The sequence below is a fragment of the Arvicanthis niloticus genome, chromosome 20 (assembly GCF_011762505.2).
Source record: "Arvicanthis niloticus isolate mArvNil1 chromosome 20, mArvNil1.pat.X, whole genome shotgun sequence".
Taxonomy (NCBI): Eukaryota; Metazoa; Chordata; class Mammalia; order Rodentia; family Muridae; genus Arvicanthis; species Arvicanthis niloticus.
The window spans coordinates 7,718,790-7,738,308 of record NC_047677.1 but is presented as its reverse complement, the minus strand read 5'-3'; the positions used below and the strand labels follow the sequence as shown (position 1 = coordinate 7,738,308).

Below are 19,519 nucleotides of genomic sequence, written 5' to 3'. Positions count from 1 at the left end.
TGTATTTTATCTGGATATGGATATTCTTCCAGTTAACTTCAGTATAACTGTTAGTCTGAGGAACCTTACAGTGGTAAAATACTTAGTCTCATGTTATAGATGTAAGGTAAGACAGTGTGGTTTATCACAATGTCTGTAATTACCCAGCAGTACATATTCCCACCCAGGACTTTATATTGCACGTAGTTGTTGCACATTACATTTTTAAAATTTAAATAGACCCCCGTCTTTGCTACTTTTCTTCTATGTTACTGTCAGTTTTAGAGAATAAAGCACAGTTGTTTTATGTATTTTTTTTTGAGTTTGTGCTGGATCTACATTGTTCAGTCCAATTACCTGTTATCTCCAAAGTGCTCCTGTGAGCACCATCACCAGAGTATGTTCCTCTAGAGGCCTCTGACTTCCATCAAGTTGTTTGAAGATGTCAATGCTTATTACCTAGTAAAGGTATAATCTGCTTTTTCTACTACATAACCACTTCTTGTCTTTTTCAAATGGAAAGGAATTTCTTGGTTAGACTCTTGAAGACCCTAAAAGTTGTTAATTCCTCATAAAACTCTCTTGATTCCTCATTGGTAATCATTTAAGCCTAAAGAAATCTTTGTTAGGTTGGTTTTAGGTTGGTTTATATTTTCTAATTGAAATAGTCCTTCCACACATAGCTGATTGGCACTATCCTGTGGAGAAGTTCCTGCTCCTCATTGTTTGGCCGTTTCTGTGCTTATCATAGGCTCATTGATGTTACTATGTTTGTGTACTGCAGTCTTCTGTTATGGCTTTTGTTTGCCTCTGCTTAAATCTTCTCTATTGTTTTGTTTGTTTGTTTGTTTGTTTGTTTTGTTTTGTTTTTTTGAGACAGGGTTTCTCTGTGTAGCCCTGGCTGTCCTGGAACTCACTCTATAGACCAGGCTGGCCTCGATCTCAGAAATCTGCCTGCCTCTGCCTCCCAAGTGCTGTGATTAAAGGTATGCACTACCACTGCCTGGCCAAATCTTCTCTATCTTGACAGTGGAATTTCTTTAAAATTGGCTTCTATATCTTTTTGACATATCTCCAAAATTTTATTTTTTGAGCACTTTCCTATTTAATGCCTCTCCAAGGTATTTCAGACTCCCCTCTTATCTGCCCCAATGCTGGAAGGAGTAATTTCTCCAACAATCTCTGTTCCTTTAGAGAATGATATTTAGAAACAAAGATGTGGATATTTAGTGTGATTATTCGCTGGGTGCATATCATTGCTTCTAGCCCATTTCAGCAGATAGTGCTGGGAGTTAGCTTCTTATTTGTCTTCTTGTCAGTCATCTTCCTGGAAGGAACCAGTTTGCTTGTTTATTTTGGTTTATACATCTTGTGTTTCTTTATGCAAAAATTAGAAGATATACATGTTTTACTTCTATATTTACATGAAAGGTAGAATTATATATTATATATACATATAATCTAATAATATACACAAGAATCTAATAAGTATCTCATATATATTAGATTTTTTATTATATATAATATATACATATATATTAGATAATTTTATTTTATATATGTGAGTATACTGTTGGTGTCTTCAGACATGCCAGAAGAAGGCATTGGATCTAATTACAGATGGTTTTGAACCACCATGTGGTTGTTGGGAATTGAACTCAGGACCTCTGGGAGAAGAGTCAGTGCTCTTAACCACTGAGACATCTATCTAGCCCATATATATATATAATATGTATATATATACATATATGTGTATATATATGTATATATACACATATGTATATATGTATACATATATATGCATATATATGCATATATATATATATATATATATATATATATATATATATATATATGTGTGTGTGTGTGTGTGTGTGTGTGTGTGTGTGTGTGTGTTTTGTATGTGGCATGTATGGCACATGTATATGTACCTGAGTGTATATATACCATGCACACAAGAAGGCCACAGTGATGGTTTTGGCACCATGTTTTGTTACTCTTCTTATTCTCTTGGGATAGGGGCTCTCACTGAACCTGGAGCTAGGCTGATGGGCAACAAGTCCCAGTGACTTACAAGCACACAGGATGAGGCCCAACTTTATATCAGTTATGGGATTTGAGTTCCAATCCTCAATTTGCACCACAGACTTTATGTCTCCAGTACTTGAAATATTGTCTATCATCATCATAGAGTGATGTTTAGTACTGTGAAATCAATTTTAAAAATTTCATTTCTTCCTATTTGTAATGTAAGCTGATTTAAACTTATTGTCATTATTGATATATTTTTCAACATTGTCATATTATTTTACACTACAGATACTATATGGTATATTTATTTATATTTTCTGATTTATTTTATAGTTTAATTAAAATTTAATTTTGATACAAATATAAGTTAATATGAAATTGCGGCATGTAATTGACAAAATTGTAAATGTATGTGCTATTGTGGCAGAATTGTCAAGATACTTATAATGATAACATTTCACTAAACTGCGGTATGTTATAACTATGACACTACATTATCATTGCCAAGGCACAGAACATTTAACTCCACAGGGGTCTTACAAGTTTCCTTTTCATAGTCACAGTGATTTTTCTTCTGTTTTGTACCTAAACCTAAATGAGCACCTATAGATTTTTTTGTATCTATTTTTAATCTTACCATCGAGAATGTTACATAGCTATAACTGGTATCTCAGCCCTGTCACCTCAGCTGTTCATAAGGCTGAAACAGGAGGACTGCAATGTCAGAATATACCTGGGGTAGAAAGTGAATTCAAGACCAAACCAGGCAATATGATAAGAACTTGTCTTTTTTTTTTAAGTAAAAAAAAAAAAAAGGGCTAGAGATACAGCTCCTGGCATGCATAAAACCTTGGATTTAATTTCAAGTTCTGAGAAAATAAATAATAACCAAAAATGGTATACAATTAGAATTATACAACCCCATAAGGTTGACTCTCTTTGTCCCAAGAATAACTCGTTAGAATTCATCTATGTTCTTGTATGTATCAATATGTCATTCCCTTTTTTTGTTGAATAATGTTTCATGGTAGAGATATACTATGTTTTACTTAGCCATTCACAGTCTGAAGGATTATTGGTTTATTTCTAGTTTGGGGATATTAAAATTAGAGCTATATTTTAGATACAGACCAGTCATAAAATGATTGGCTAGAATTCTGAAAAAGAAAAATTAAAGAAAGAGAAAAAAATATTCAATAAGAACTCAAACTAAAACCAAGCAATCATTTAAATAGGCAAAAAATTTTAATATTTCTTAAAAGAAGAGAGACAGTGATCAATACAGCCATGTAAAAGTTCGAGATTACCAATCTTACAGAAATCCTAATAAAAATCCCAATAAAATACAACCTTACACCTTCACTATAATGGCTATGATAAACACATGAGTTTGAATATGCACATGCACACAAATACACATATTCCTGCACACAGACATGTACACATGCACACAGATACACACAGAGAGGAGGTACCAAGTGTTGATGAGTGTGCAGAAATGTTCAAGCTTTTTGTGTGTGGTGTTAGCAGGAATGCATAATGTATATAGCTTCTTTGGAAAATAGCATGGTAATTTTTTCAAAAATGAAACGTGAAATTTTCATATCATTTAGCAGCCCCACTTTTGTTCACAACACCTCCCAATGAAATGAGGTCTATGTAAGAGTTATTGAGCCTTGATCAGAGATCTCTGTATATGCAGGTTTATTATAAAAGTGTGACTGGCCAAATCATCAGTAAATAAAGGGGCAGGTAAAATGCCATATAAACAAACAATAAATTATCTTACAACTTTAATGTGTAGGGAAGTTGTGATGCACTCTACAACATGGATAAACCTGAGGATATTTTGCTAAGTGAAATAACCCAGTCACAAAAAGACATGTTTAAGATACTTATTATTTTCATGTTAATAAAGGTAGAAAGTAGAATGGCAGTTGCCAAAGGCTTGGGAATAGAAAGGAAGATGAAGTTATCACTTAGTGGCTATGGAATTCAGTTTTCAAAAATAAAGGAGTCCAGTTGCACATTCATTGCAATGGCTATGATAAGCACATGAATGTTCACGTGCACATGTACACACACACACACACACACACACACACACACACACACACACACAGACACTGCCACAGAATTGTGAAAATACAGTAATGCCACCAAACTATTCAGCTAATACTTGGTAAGATGGGTACGTTCTATTCATATAAAAATAATTTTAAAAGAAAGAGAACAATGGGAGAGGACTGGAAATTAGGGTAGAGGATTATCTTTTTAGTATGTATTTTATGTGTATGCATCCATACATGCATGTAATATATGTCACATGTGTGCCTGATACCCGAGGGTGCCAGAAAAGGGCATTGCGTTGTCTGAAACTGCAGTTATAAAAAATGATGAGCTGCCATGTGAGTGCTGGAAACAGAGCCCAGATCTTCTGCAAGATTACTAACTGCTGAGTCATCTCTCCATCGCCATAGACTTATTCTTTAAAATAATTGTCAGTGTATCTCTTCGGTTAAGGCTCATTTGGTTTTGCTTTTGATGCTACACCATTTACACTGGTCAGAAGTCCATCAAACATAAATTGGTGATATTTCTGTGGACCTACTTTTGTGTACTCTGTAATGTTCGTTAGTCTGATCCCTTGTTTATTGCTGTAGACTAGGGGCCTAGGAGAATGGGCCCAATACATGAAATGGACTGAAGCCTCAGGCAATAGCCTACTTTCTTCAGAGGATCAGGTGCAGGTAGAGACAAACTGTCTATGACAAAAGCATGTTTTTCCATAGAAGCATATAAACAACAACAGCCAATTGTTAATAATATGAATAATTTGAAGCAAATTCACTCTTATCCACTACACTTGGGGGCGTCATGAAAACACATACCAAGAACAATTTTGTGTTTTTGAAGAAACTGGCTTCACAGGACTTGTCTTGGTTTTTCTGGAGGTTTTTCACAAACACTCAGATTTCTCCTTGCATGACTTCACTCCTGTCCAGGGCTCTAACCTATATCTCTAGAATTTTTTTTTAGTAGTGATACAGTGTGTCTTGATGTTAGGTAGACAGATTATCTTAATTTGTTCTTTTTCCAGTTTTTAACAATTCTAGTTCCTTTTTTTTATTTACATAAATATATAACTATCAAACTTTAAAATACTTCTCAACCATTTTCTCTTTATTTCTTTTAATTTCTGTTCTTTTAGGTGGTCTTATCCTATCTTCAGTTCCCTTCATTAAATTTTTTATTAAAATTTATTTCATTTTTCACAATATTTATTTATGTATTGTGGAATTGGGTGTGAAACCCAAGGAATTACACACATACTCATTTTTTAAGCTCTGTGCCTCTGAATACAACCCCAGCCATGTGGTAGGTATTTGTGGTCCATTTCTAAGTGGATCTAAGTCAGATTCCTAATTCCAGGTAGCACCTAATTCCATGTGCGGCAATGTGTGTATGTTTGTGTTTATATATGTAGCTCCATATGTTGGGTTATATTATTTAACTCAATTTAGAATGATGCCTTAAATGTTTTCTTTTTAGCATTATTTGATTAGAATTTTATTACTCTGATATTTGTATTTCCATTTTTGTGTTTTCTTCACACAAGGGTTTTTTTTTTTAATGAAGCTTAATCATCTCCCAATTTTTTCATGCTTTGACTTGGGACACATGTTCTAATCAAATAATGGCTGAGAATTGTTCAAAAATTAAAAAAAAGAAATATTTCAAATCAAACAATGGGGCTTTAGTGTTCAGAACAATGTTTAATATTGAGTGCCATTCATTTTAAAAAGAAATCGGGGCAAGAAATGGTGGTGCTAGTATTCACTCAAGCACTAGGGAGGTAGAGGCAGGTTGGTCTCTGAATTGCAGACCAGTCTGATTTACATGTTGAGTTCTAGGACATTCGGGACTATATAGTGAGATCCTATCTCACAAAACAAAACACACACACACACACACACACACACACACACACACTCAGACAAAAGACAACGTAAAACATAAAAAGGAGTAACTGTGGGTCAGAGTTTTATTTTTGTGTACTGGTAAAAGTTCACTCATTTTTCTTAAAATGCAAACATTTATATCTGTACTTCATCTGTAGTGTCAAGGCAGTTTAAACTCATGGGCTAAGAGTGTCACCCTGCTGTGCTGCTTGAATGGCTCAGGGCAGTGTCTTTACTGTTGTAGTTTCCAGGCTATTGACAAGGGGTTTCCTCTCAGATTCTTTTCAGGTGTTATTGAAATATGTACTTCATGTATGCCTGGGTTGCCTCCTGTTGGATTCTCTTCATGAGCACTACATAGAGTATTCTCTGCTGTGATATTACTTTCTCATATACACTCAAGGAAAGCTTTGCCCACTCGACAGGGCTCAGAAATCTTGACTGGAGTACTTAAAAAAAAACCTCTAGTTTATACTTTTACAAAAACAAGTGATGTCTGGGTGACCCCTAGCTTGGAACAGCAGAGCCTCTCCGAGGTAAGCATTCCTGAACAAGACACAAATGTCATATTTAGCTCCCCAACTCAGGAAGAACAGGACTTTTCATCCTTCCTTTGCTGTAGTTGCTATCTTGTGGGAAGACACTGGTGTGTCTGGGAGAATAGGTTTGTGGCAGGAAGTTGTGATATAGGGACCAGAACTTAGGCTGCCTTGGTGTCCTGCTGGGAGACACGCTGAACTTCTTTTTCTTAGCGGAAAATGCTTGATTGCTCTGATTGTTAATTTTGGAAATAATCGAAATAAAATAATAATTAGGATTGCCATTCCTTATTCTTGGAATTCTTGAACTTGGAATTTGCATTCAGATTTGTCCTGAGTTGGCCCCTATTAACATAGTTTTTGGTTGTCTGACAAGAACCTGGGTGCCCTCATCTCTCTTCCCAAGAGGCCTGAGTAGAGTTGCTTGCTTGCATTCAGGTGGGAACAGTCATGCTCAGGATGGGCCTGTAAAAGATGGGACATTCACTTTGTTATATGAAAGGCTCAGCACAGGTTATTTGTTCAACCAACTAGTGAGGAGCTCACATCTCCATGGATCACTAGTCCCTTTGTGGGCTCGGAGAGAAAGTGTGCCATGGACTTTCAGCATCTATAAAGCAGTGCTTCCTGTCTGAATATATAACATTGTATTTAATATTGGTTCCTGTTTTCTCTCACCTCTTTCAATTCTTTTTTTTTTCTTTTCTTTGTGTAAGATTTTGTGTGTGTGTGTGTGTGTATGATTTTATATGTGTGTATGATTTTATGTGTGTGTGTATTCAGATGTATGTGCAGGTAAATGCATCCCACAATATAAATATGTAGTAAGAGGGCAATCTTGGCTGTTGGTTCACACCTTTATCCTACCTTGTTTGGGAAGAGTCTTGTTTGCTTCTGTGTGTTCTGGGATAACAGATATGCAGTGTTGCATGTATTGTTTATATGTTCTTGGGATTATAGCTCTGATACTCATTCTTATATGACAAACATTTTATCCATTGAACCATTTTCCTGGCCATCTCCTGTCTTTAATGACAGTGCTTGACTTCAAGTATAAAATTGTGCTTTGAAGTCCAGGTTCTTTGAAAAACAAGAATGAAAACACTGGAGCAGTTTATTCACATATTAAAAAGAGATGTTTAATATCTGCATTAGAGTGGTTATGGAGATAACCACATGATAAATGTAGGTAGACATTAGCATACAGCAAACAAATATCAAGTTCTCAATAAATTATCATGCCATATAATCTCTTCTATCTAAATTATGGCTAGTATTAAGGAATCTCTGTCAGGAATTAAATGCTACCATTTTTATGAATTTCTTTTTGCCATTTTTCTGTATTTCTTTATTTTCATTGAAAACAAGTTTTTCATACACTATATTCTGATCATATTTTCACCCTCTTTCAACTCCTCCCAGACCCTTCCCCACCCCCTCACCCAAGTCCATGCCCTTTCTTTCACTTTAAAAAATAAATGAACAAAAACAAATAAAACAAGGAAGATACACACACACACACACACACACACACACACACAAATAATGCAAACGAAAATATGCAAGTAAAGCAAAAACACCAACAAGATTTTAAAAAGCCAATAAAGCAATATGAGACAAAAAGTCTACAAAAAAATACCATTTAGTTTGTGTTGTGAAGGACAACATGTAGGGACTGTTTCTTTTTTTTTTTTTCTGCCATGAATTTGGGGATTGAACTCAGTTCTAGACAGCAAATGCTTTTCCCCGCCGAACCATCCTCCTGCCTTGAATTTGACATTTTGTTTTAATATCTGATGCTATAGTGGAGAGAAGGTGATCAACAGAGTTCCAACTAAGACAAATGACCTGTGTTCCTCCCAGACGTCCCATGTGTAACTGTACTTCAGAAGCAAAACTGCAAACCAATCCAGCTTCCATGGGACAAGGCGTTCAAAGTTACGTTGCACTTGAGTTAGGGCAGCATTTAGTAGCTATTCTTCTGTATTCATGATGTTCCTGGCACAGGTTTAAGAGTGTTAACCATTTAGCACAACTTATCCAGGGGCTAGAGAGAAGGTTAACAGATGATATTTCTCTTGCTGACTGAAGTTCAATTTCCAATACCAATGTTGCTTGGCTCACAACCACCTGTAAGTCCAGCTGCAGGGAATTTAAGGCCTCCGGCCTCCATAGGCCCTTATACTCTCATCCATATGCCACACTCCTCCCGCATACAATTAAAAATAAATAAATAAAAAGAATTTAATGACAAGATTAAGGCTCAGAACCCTTGGTACCTTAAGCTTTAGTTTTTATCTTTTTCTAAGAAGGAACATGAAAAAGCACGTTTTAGGGTGGTGGTAAAGAATTTGGCTTTGAGTTTTGATTTTGTTATTCCTTGTATTCTTGGCCAATTATTTTATTCTGTGCCTTATCCATACCATTGAGGACACCGACACTGCACTGAAGGATTAGTAGAACTACCTGGGGTAATTCACTTAATTCAGTGCATAGGATTTTGATGTTTGCTATTTATTTTTATTTCTTCCAATAGCCAGGGGGATTTTCTGTATAGGCATTAGCTAATTAAATTGTTCAAAGTTAATGGGAACCTTAATGATACAGCGAGTCTTATTTTGGCTGCTTTAGGCCTGTGTGACCTTTGGTGCTTAGAGAATGAAGGCTGTTTTTGTTTAGCTCATTTATTTATTATTGATGTTGTCCCTTTGGTTTCAGTATTCGGGATTCCACACTGAAAGATCGGAATCTGACCATGACAGCCAATGGGGTGGAAGTCCCCTGACTGATACTGCCTCCCCACAGCTTCTGGACCCAGAGAGGCCTGGCTCTCAGCATGAATTGTCCTGTGCATACAGGCAATTCCCAGATCGCAGTTCTCTCTGCTATGGCTTTGCGCTGGACCATTCCAGGCTGGTGGAGGACAGGCACTTCCACACCCAAGCCTGCGAGGGAGGGCGGTGTGAGGCAGGCAGGTACTTCCTGGGAGCACCACCTGCTGGGAGAGATCCCTGGTGGGGCTCCCGAGCAGCTTTGCCGCTTACCAAGGCCTCCCCGGAGAGCAGAGAAGCCTATGAGAACAGCATGCCACACATCACCTCCGTCCACAGAATCCGCGGTAAGAGCTTGAAGGTCACCAGACTCCCAGCAGGAGGCTGTGAAATGTACATTATGTCTATTAAGCTTAAGTATATTTATTTTGGTAGTGTTAACGTATTTATGACAGATGAGAACAAAATGCATTTCTCATTTTAAAAACTATAAAAAATATGATTTAAGCCTCAGTGATTTATAAATCTATTTAATTTGTGGTCATATTTAGATTTTTTTCCCGTGTCATTTACCTCAGTATCCTCACACAGCAGCTGTTTATCAGCGAGGGCACTAATGTTATGTTGGAAACGACAGTTCTTGCTTAGTGGACTATAGCTTTGCTCATAGATGTTGAGATTTTCAAAGAATCAGTTACCAGTAACTGCCTCCCATCACTATGACAACCAAAGCACCAAGTTGAAAAAAAGGTAGAGAAAGCACCAGTATTTTCATCTTGGGATAGATACACAGCTTCCCCAGCCCATAGAAATGGACATTAGGGTTAGAGGTTTGATAATTGGTACTGCTTTCTCCAAACTAAATTATTCTGTAAATTACAAATTGAATTACTTTAGTAATTAATTTCTTCAAAGAAAGTGTGTTAACAAGAGGAGTCTATTCCAGAAATTCTGAATGTGGATGGAGATGGATCTTTGATAATGTCCCCATTTATTAAAAGTCAGTGACATTATGAAGGCCCTTTCAATACTCCCCTGCTCTTAACATGAGAGCAGTGTGAAACCATGTCCCTTTGCCCAGGTTCCCATTGCAGATACTTCTGTGAACAATTTTAGCTTCTTTCTATGGCTGCCTCTTATTTTTCTGTTTTTCCTTTGAGAAAACAATCTGTTATACACCAAGGACCATTTTGGTAGTCTGATAATGGAAATCCAGGACAAAAGGCAGTTACTTGGTAGATAAAGGTGAGAAGAAAAACTGGCTTACCCCATATGGTTTGAAAGAAAATGTTAGAAATAAAACAAGAAGAAAGGAAGTTATGGTCCGTGTGATACAAGGCTCCTCTTCAGTCGTAAGCAGTTTGCAAAGCTGTTATGTCCCTACCTGCTTTTCTTTTTATTTAAAATTGTATTTCAGATTGAGGGTAATTCAGTTTATGAAATGCATTTTGCATGTATTACTCGTCAGGGTTAGTTAGACTTGCATCTTTGGTTTAGAACAGATTGTTACAGAAAAATACTAATGTTCAAGAACCTTTTTCAGAAATGAGATATGTTTTTGTTTCAGAAATAACCAGGATTTCCATTGTTACCTCTGAAGCTAATGTGCTTAATCTACTATCGATAACAAAGTATTTACATTTTTGATTATGACAACATATCTTTACAGCTAAATCATCTATCCATATACCCATATACAAACATTTTTGTGAACTCCTAATTTTCTAAAAACTAACAGAGCTTTATTTAAAATAAACTGAGAATTATGACTTATTTAAAGTAGTTCACCTTATGCACTTGTCTTCTTTAAAGTAAACTGAAAAGAATTTCTATGCATCCATGTAAAATAAGAGTGCTCTAGAAAATAGCATAAAGCAAATTGTATTTATCTTTCTCATATTGCTTTTAGATGTGTAAGTCTAAAACATAAGGAGAAATATGAATGCACTTACTGTTTCACTAACTAATATTCTCAACTCATGACTGAGGTTTATCTTATAAAAAATTCTATAAATGTTATCTTTAGTTAAAACCCACTGATTACATTTGAATCCAACACGCATCTGAATTCTAGTACAAATGCCCATATTCTGTCATATATAGACCTGTTTCTATTTCTAATATTGCATTAAAATGACAGATGTAAGTTTTTTTTTCTAGGAAAGAAATGCACTTCTGTGTGTGAATTTTGACACTACCTACTTTTTACTTTTTGTGATGTAGGTCGAGGTCACTGGGATGAAGATAGTGTGGTCAGCTCTCCAGACCCTGGGTCAGCCAGTGAATCCGGTGACCGATACCGCACTGAACAGTATCAAAATAGCCCACAGGAACCTAGCAAAATTGAAACTCTCATAAGAGCTACCCAGCAGATGATTAAAGAGGAAGAGAACAGATTACAGCTAAGGAAAGCCCCTCCAGACCAACTGGCTTCCATTAATGGAGCTGGGAAAAAACACTCCCTCTGTTTTGCAAACTATCAACAGCCCCCACCGTCAGGTGACGTCTGCCACAGCTCGGCTCTTGCCAGCACTTCACCATGTGACCATATCCAACAGAGAGAGGGAAAGATGCTCAGCCCTCATGAACATGACTATGACAACAGCCCCACCGCACTGTCTCGGATAAGTAGTCCCAGTTCTGATCGCATTACAAAGACAAGTTTAATCCTGGCTAAAGACTATCTACATTCAGATATGTCTCCTCATCAGACAGCAGGGGATCATCCTGCCATCTCTCCAAACTGTTTTGGCTCCCACCGGCAGTATTTTGATAAGCATGCCTATACATTAACTGGTTATGCCCTGGAACATTTATACGACAGTGAGACTATTAGAAACTATTCCTTGGGCTGTAATGGTTCACATTTTGATGTCACTTCCCATTTAAGGATGCAGCCAGACCCAGCACAAGGACACAAGGGAACATCTGTTATAATAACCAATGGAAGTTGATGTTTTTCTAAAATATTTTGTTCTTCAAGGGTCTCTGAAACATATTTATAGTCTAATCCCCCATTTGCACCATTTACTATGCCACAGATCGTTAGAAAGTCTAAGTTAAATTTTAGGGTTATTTGATATGAGTTCCAGTGAAATCAAAGGGAATACAGCACCAACATTCAAGGTTATACACAAGTAAATGAGCTAAAATGAATACAGAAATTGCCCACATATTATAGAGGAACTATAATTGATTTGTTTGAAGGATTTTAATGCAAATTAAGCATATATACCACATAGAAGGGCTGATAAATAAAACCATTGTGTTATGACAATCTAGTAGAACTTATACACACAGACCATATGCTGCTCACAAACTGCTATGTACAGTTCTCATACATAAATATACAAAATGGCTTCTTTTCCTTATCGATCACAAAGAAACATCAGTTCCCAAAATAACTAAGGAAGAATGGGATGTGTCTCATAAACTAACTTTCTCTTCTTCATCTCAAACTAGTCCACTCATTTGGTTCAGGCATAAATTACAGAAATGGTTCTCCTGTGGTACATGAATGTGTTTTTACCTGGTATCCATTACAAGCAATCAGGAAAAGGTGATTTTTCCACTTGCTTTTGAATTAGGCATAGACCAGAATTGCATTGGCACAACAATAAGGAATTTTCCAAGTCATACCACTGATATGTTGGGAGATACATAAAAAATATGGTCTACTTAATTTTATGTGGCTCAGTAAAGGAAAGGGCAGAGCAGAGTGATACTAAATCTCCAAACAACTTTTAAGGTATGGTAAACAACATTTTGACAGCTAGTGTGAAAAAGACACTAATAGGAAATTTAATCAGTTCACACAGACAAAATGCTGGTAAGCACAAAAGTAACCAAAGAAGATCTGTAAAGAACTACATGACAACAGGATAAGCATTTAAGAACATCTCAGAGCAGATAGGCCAGTGTGTCAGTATGCGGAAAGCCTCAGGAGAGAGTCTAAGATAAAAGTTTAGGCAGAGGGACAAGTGGTTCAATGGGTGCTTGGGGAAGGCACAGGGAAAATGTTGGCTTTCTTTGCTGTTTGTAAACTAAGAAAATAGCACACTTGCTCATATGTCCATGTGGCACAGTAGAAAGTCAAGTGAACTGTATGCCAAGGTCTTCATTCTGACCTTGTCTTTTACTTAATTCGGAGCTCATAGATGCTCACAGTCCGTGGGTCTTAGTTATCTGGTCTGCAGGCAGCTCTTATCCATGGTCCAGTGATTTATTGGTAGGCTGAAAGTAAACTTGTAAGCGGTTAAAACTCTGCTATAAATTTTCAAGACTGATGGTTCTGGATTTTCCATTCACAAGTAGAGGTCTAGATACTTTGTTGTTTAAGCCAAGTGTGGGCTCTTTCAGGAAGGAAGAGTTACAGACAACTTTCTCTTAGATGCAGCCAAATGTAGGTGCTAGAAATTTATGAAAGGGAAGACAAATAGTAAAATTTATTTAATGCACTATTCTCTAGTATTCAAAGGAAATAACATGCGTGGTTGTAAAAGTTTCATAAGATAATATTTTTTAGAATTCCCATGCCTCTTACTCTTGTCATATTTAAGAGGGAGGATGGACTTGATAATTATGAAAATATTACATAACATTGGACACTCAGGGATTAGTACTGTATTTTCATCACTCAACAGGATCATTTGGTGACAGTCTGTGTGACAGTAAGTTGAGAGGTGAATAATGGGTTGTTTGTACATGAGAGAAGAGGCTACATAAAATTAAACACTACTTGGGTATAATAGAACAACAGTGTCAATGAAAATGAGGAAATGTGCAAATCAGTGAGAAATATAGTTTATGTACTCAAATATACTTTCAAAAATATTCAAAGGAAAATGAAAATGAAAATGAAAATTTTAACTCCCTAAGAAAAATATTCAGTAATTTAGGGAAAATTGTGTCAAAGAAACTCACAGGACAAGTGATTTGAATAAAATGTCAAGATGAAGGAGGTTTTCAGGATGATGAAGGTTTTACAGAATCCTATAGATCAGACAAATATCTGATGAGTATCTATTTTGGGCAGAAAATCTCTACAAGTAGGTTCTATTGCTGGGTAGGTATACATTGGTGCATCAGAGGTACCTTCTGAGAGATGCTTGTCACTAAAGGAATTCCAGCAGAGTTTTTATGTAGAGAATAACTCACACAAGAATAAATTGTGACCTCTACAGACAAAGCCTAAAAAGGAGGAACAATGCTTCCCAGAATGCCATAAGGAATATTTTTAAAAGAGATAGATTCATTTCCATTACATTTTGCTTAACAATCTTAGTAGATTGGCCCATTTAAAATACATTAACCATTAAAAAAATGTCAATTTTGCAGTGGCGATTTTATAATGTTTCATATAATGCCTCATGAACTCACAATATATATATATAGCTTACATTGTTTTACAGAATGGCATGATTACTATAAATGACCCAAAATTAATTGATATTTACACTAGGTGACTTCTTATTGTTTGTGTAGATGTATAAAATGAATTTGTAACCTACATTATTTTGTTCTGTATAGGAACATATTTGCTCATAAAGAATGTGCCATCTGTCTTAAAAATATGGGATGTAAAATACAATCCCAGTAATTTAATCAATTAATGTTAAACTTAAATTTGCTTCATCTTTTATTCTTGATTTTCCTATCTTTACTAAAAAATGGAAAGCCTGAGAAGCATGTTTCCTTCTACCAGTCTAGGGATTCATAACCATATGTTATATACAATTATAAAGAACACTACACACAGTTCCTTAGTCTCCACGAAGCCCATTCTATCTGGAAATATTAAGAATATCTCTGATACCCACTTGCTTGTTTTACCAAGATAAAATTTAAACCTGTGGATGACCAGTGAAATACATGTTTCCCAAATTTTCCTTGGGGAAATTCTGTTAAAATTATTTCTGAGAACATACAGTTGATGGATTCTTTTTTGATATATTTTTAAGGTCAGAGACACTGTAGGTCAGACATTTATGTGTGCTTCAGTCCCACAAATCTTTTGACATCACATGCAAAATCTAATGTGATAGTGTTTTAAAAACCTTAGTTGCCTGTACAAGACACCACGACAGAACTGATAGACATGCAAAACCAGACAGGATGTAATAAATGATTCCTTCAGTGTTTATACAGAAAGCCACTTATTATTTCCCAGTTATAGTTTATAGGGCTAGAGTATTCCCAGCAAGTACTGTTCTTAATGCTGTCTGTACCCTGCTGCCACATACTGCCTTTGGGCAGAGAATCCCACTTAAAATAAACTTTAATGAGATCTCCTAAAAAAAGATAATATGTTCCATTGCCCTTTCTTTTATTTAAATGGAGTTTAATTTTGATACAAGATTATTTGGAAAATATGAATAGCTATTTTAAAATAAAATGAAAATTTTCTCCACCAAACATCTAGATAATGTGATAGTATACTTGGGAGCACTCTGAATACAGACTTGCTATGTTATAACTCTATCTCTTACTCCATATTTCTCTGTCTGTTTCTCTCTCAAAACCTGTTAATGACTAAGCTATTTGTGTGATCTACTAGTACTAGCAGAAACTGGAAGCGACAGAGTGAGAACTGAGTACTTGACTGGGAATCACTCATCTTACCACTATGATACAGTAATCCTTGTTAAAAAGTTTTGAATGTCTGGATTTGGGCTCTTAGTTCATTCAAATGATAGATGTAGACACACATCCAATTTTCTGAGTGACTTAAAAAAAGAAAGTAAGTCCTCCAAATATGTAATTGAGAATTCATGTAAATGCCAGGATTTTGTGAATAAGGATTTCACTGTAGGTAAAATCTGTTGGCTAGCTCTTACTGTGAAAATACATGGTGGATATGACATTCTAAATTTTAAGTGGGTGTCAGAACAGCTGTGGATACATGTAAGTGTATCATAAATAGAAAATATTCTTGGGGGAAAGTTTTGTGTGGTATTTATATCTTGTGCACAAAGGTTGTACGGGTAGTGCTTAAATTCAAAAGGTAAGATGACATTCAATTTCATATAGACATTTATTTCAAATTCTTTTTCTAAAACTGTGTGCAGAAAGTACACACACACACACACACACACACACACACACACACTATGACTTCTATCTTACTTTGAGGATTTAAAAATGTGTTATATGCAATGTGAATGTATGATGATTCGCACAAGAAATTCTAATTGATAATTTTAATCTAAGTATCGTAGTTTTATGTACTGGGATTTGCTATGTGAACTTGCCTTCATAACCTAGGTAAGAGGACTTTGTCCTAATCTACTAATCTTAGACATATATCATCAACTTCTACCCAATAATTATGATGTGTTTACATTTCAAAAGAAGTGAAATTGGCATGGACAAATTTTTTACAGTAATTGTAACTTCTTTTCAAAGGAACAGATTTCAAAAAGAAAGAAAACCCAGAGGCACTTCAAGAAAGATAAAATATTTTATGCTTGTTTTTTGACTGACATGATATAAAAAGGATTATATTTGTGAGAGAAGATACTGGTTAGAAATACCCTCTTGCAATGTATAGTTTTTAGTGATATTGTAGTATAAACTTGTAATCTGAACTTTTACTTTGGAATGTAAAGTAGAAAATAATAGCTATGTCAATGATATCTTGCAAAGTGTCCCCATTTATAATTATTTATATTGTAAATAGCTTTCTGAAGTAAAATTGAAGTTAATGTGCATAAAATGTATTTATTATGTGAGGAATTTTTGGTTTAAAATATAGTTACCAATATGCAGTTTGAGTCTGAGTCATTTATCAAGAAAATATTCTTTACAGGACAAAAGAGATTTGTCAGCCAGACTGGTGATCTACAGAAATGACAGGTATTTTAGCTTTGGAATTTGGCGGGGTTGGGCAACTCTCTGCAAACACACTATGCACAGAGACACAGGAACACAAGCTTATATACCCAGAGTAACTATTCCACAAAGAATCTATTTTGTTAGACTCCAGAGCATGGTTTCTTAGTGTGTCCTCAGGATATTTTCATCAGAACTTATTATTCTTTATTGAAAATAGTTTTTTTTTTGTATAGTATATTCTGATTGTGCCTTCCCCAACTCCTCTCAATTCCTCTTCACCTTGCCTCCATCCAGATCAACACATTTTCTGTCTTTCATTAGAAAACAAACTGACATTCAAGGAACAATAATACAATAAAATAAGATAAACAAGCACAAGAATTGCACATAGATACAGAGACATACACATTCACATACACAGGAAAGAAATCTCATAAAACCAGAAGCCATAATATACACAAGAAGGTCCTATAATATGAGGGTGAGGAATTCCCCAAACTAAAAACTAAAAGCAAAAAAAAAAACAGAAACAAAAACAGAAACACTTAGTATGAAAATAAAGAACCTGCAAAGATGCTGTGGAGTTCATTTTGTGTCATTGATCTATTGACCACTTAACTGCTGGACAGTTAAGAGTGGTTTGTTTCTCTAGTGTAACTCCTTTGGAGAAAACTAAATTTTCATTTGCATGTGGTTATCAATTGTAGACTGCTTCTGGGCTAGGGGTGGGGTATGTATCCACTTCTCCTGTAGCTCTAGGATCCCACCTCGTGCAGACCCTTTGCATCAGCAATGCCTCTTACTCTGCTTTACTAAGTAGAATATTCAAAGGTACAGGTTACTTCTTTAATACCTAAGGTGGGGGGAACCTATGCTGTTCAGATGATTTAGTATGTTGTCATTCAAAAGCACATGAAAAATCATATCTGTAAAATTTCGGTTTTGGTATTCCAAGCATTTTGAAAATTAAAAACTAGGAGTTAAAAACAAATACTCTTTTCGAGGTAATTCTTGAGCATTTTTTTTTTTTTGTGATTCTCATGGTTTCCTTGTTTTATCTCCCAAAATTTATAATTTGTAATAGTGTGTTCCAGATAATGTTACTGGCCAGTTTCACAAACCTAGACAGTGCTGTTTTAATTCAGTGGGAATGATGTTGCTTGTATTTTTTCAAGCTTAAAAAAAAAAAAAAACAAGCTAAATAAAATACCAGAATACCATCACTATCAATATAGTATTTATCACCAGTGAAATATTTATCAGATATTTTCAACATTTTTTAAAAAAATGTTTGTTTTAGTGTTTTTGACTGCAATGATAAATTTATATTTATTTACCCTGTTTTCCAAAATCACTGCACTTCCAAGTTAATCCATAATATTTGTTGAATATTGTGTTAGCCTTTTGCCACAATGACAAACACGCAAGACTAACAGTTTATAAAGAGAAAGCTTCTGTTAGTTTTCTCTTGATTGCTGTTCAGAATCATTTGGCTCCATTAAGATGAGGCCTTGGCAAGGTAGCACAAGCTTGCTGGAGTTGAATGACTGCAGTACTTTCTCCCAGGCCCACCCCTTGAATAGATTCACAACCCAATAAGGCAGGAGGATAGGGGACATGACAAAGTAGATAGAGACCAATAGGGTCTCATTGTAAGCGTAGAAGCACTCAGATAACTGTTTTTCTCACATACTTTGAAAATATATAAGTTCTTTTAAAAAAATCATAAAAGAAAATATTCCCTGTCTCATCCTATGGCACAGATTGGAACTACCACCTGGGTTTTGTCACTGTTACCAGGGAAAGTTTTCATATCAAGGCAAGTTCTTGTGTACTATGAGGGATCAACGTTTCTGATTCTTGCCTAGACCTCTTTCCTCTTCCCAGAAGAAATGGCAGAAATGACTCTATATTTTTATTCCAAATAAATTTATCTTTAAAAAGAGCACTGGTCAGTTATTGCGTATCAAACTTATAGTGTATCAAATGCTAAACCAGTTAGATCACTATAGAAGTTAGTGAGAAGATCCTACCAGAGAGGCAGACTCCAGTGCTCTCCATTTTATTACTGAAGAAATAGAGATCTGATTACTTAAGTTGCTTAGTCACAAAGCTTGGCAGTGGGAGAGATGAAAATTTGAACCTAGCACATTTGACCTAGAACAATACTGTGGTTTGTTCTGCCTTCTATATGTAATAACAATCTTACTACATATATGGAAGGAAAGCCTTGTCTAAATGATGGCTTCATAAAGCAAGTAAGTCAGTCCAATAAAAGGTGACTCCAGCAGCCCTTGTGCATTGTCTAAGTGCTTGGTTGCTCTTCTCCAGTTATACTGATGCAAGCACCAGCCTTAAGAGAGCCAGGCCAAAGGAAAAGGCCAGGTTCAGAACTAAGTGTTTC

The 19,519-nt window shown here is 35.6% G+C and overlaps 1 protein-coding gene across 2 annotated transcripts in view; it reads left to right on the top strand.

Annotated features, from left to right (window-relative positions):
* Sim1 (SIM bHLH transcription factor 1) overlaps window positions 1–17,973 on the top strand; it is an 87,481-nt gene extending 69,508 nt beyond the window's left edge. For both annotated transcript variants that reach the window (XM_076916488.1, XM_076916489.1), the window contains 2 exons: window positions 9,230–9,629; window positions 11,506–17,973. In XM_076916488.1, coding sequence (XP_076772603.1) covers window positions 9,230–9,629; window positions 11,506–12,236 — 1,131 coding nt within the window. In that variant the 3' untranslated portion in view covers window positions 12,237–17,973. The remainder of the gene's footprint in view (window positions 1–9,229; window positions 9,630–11,505) is intronic.
* Window positions 17,974–19,519: the final 1,546 nt, after the last annotated feature.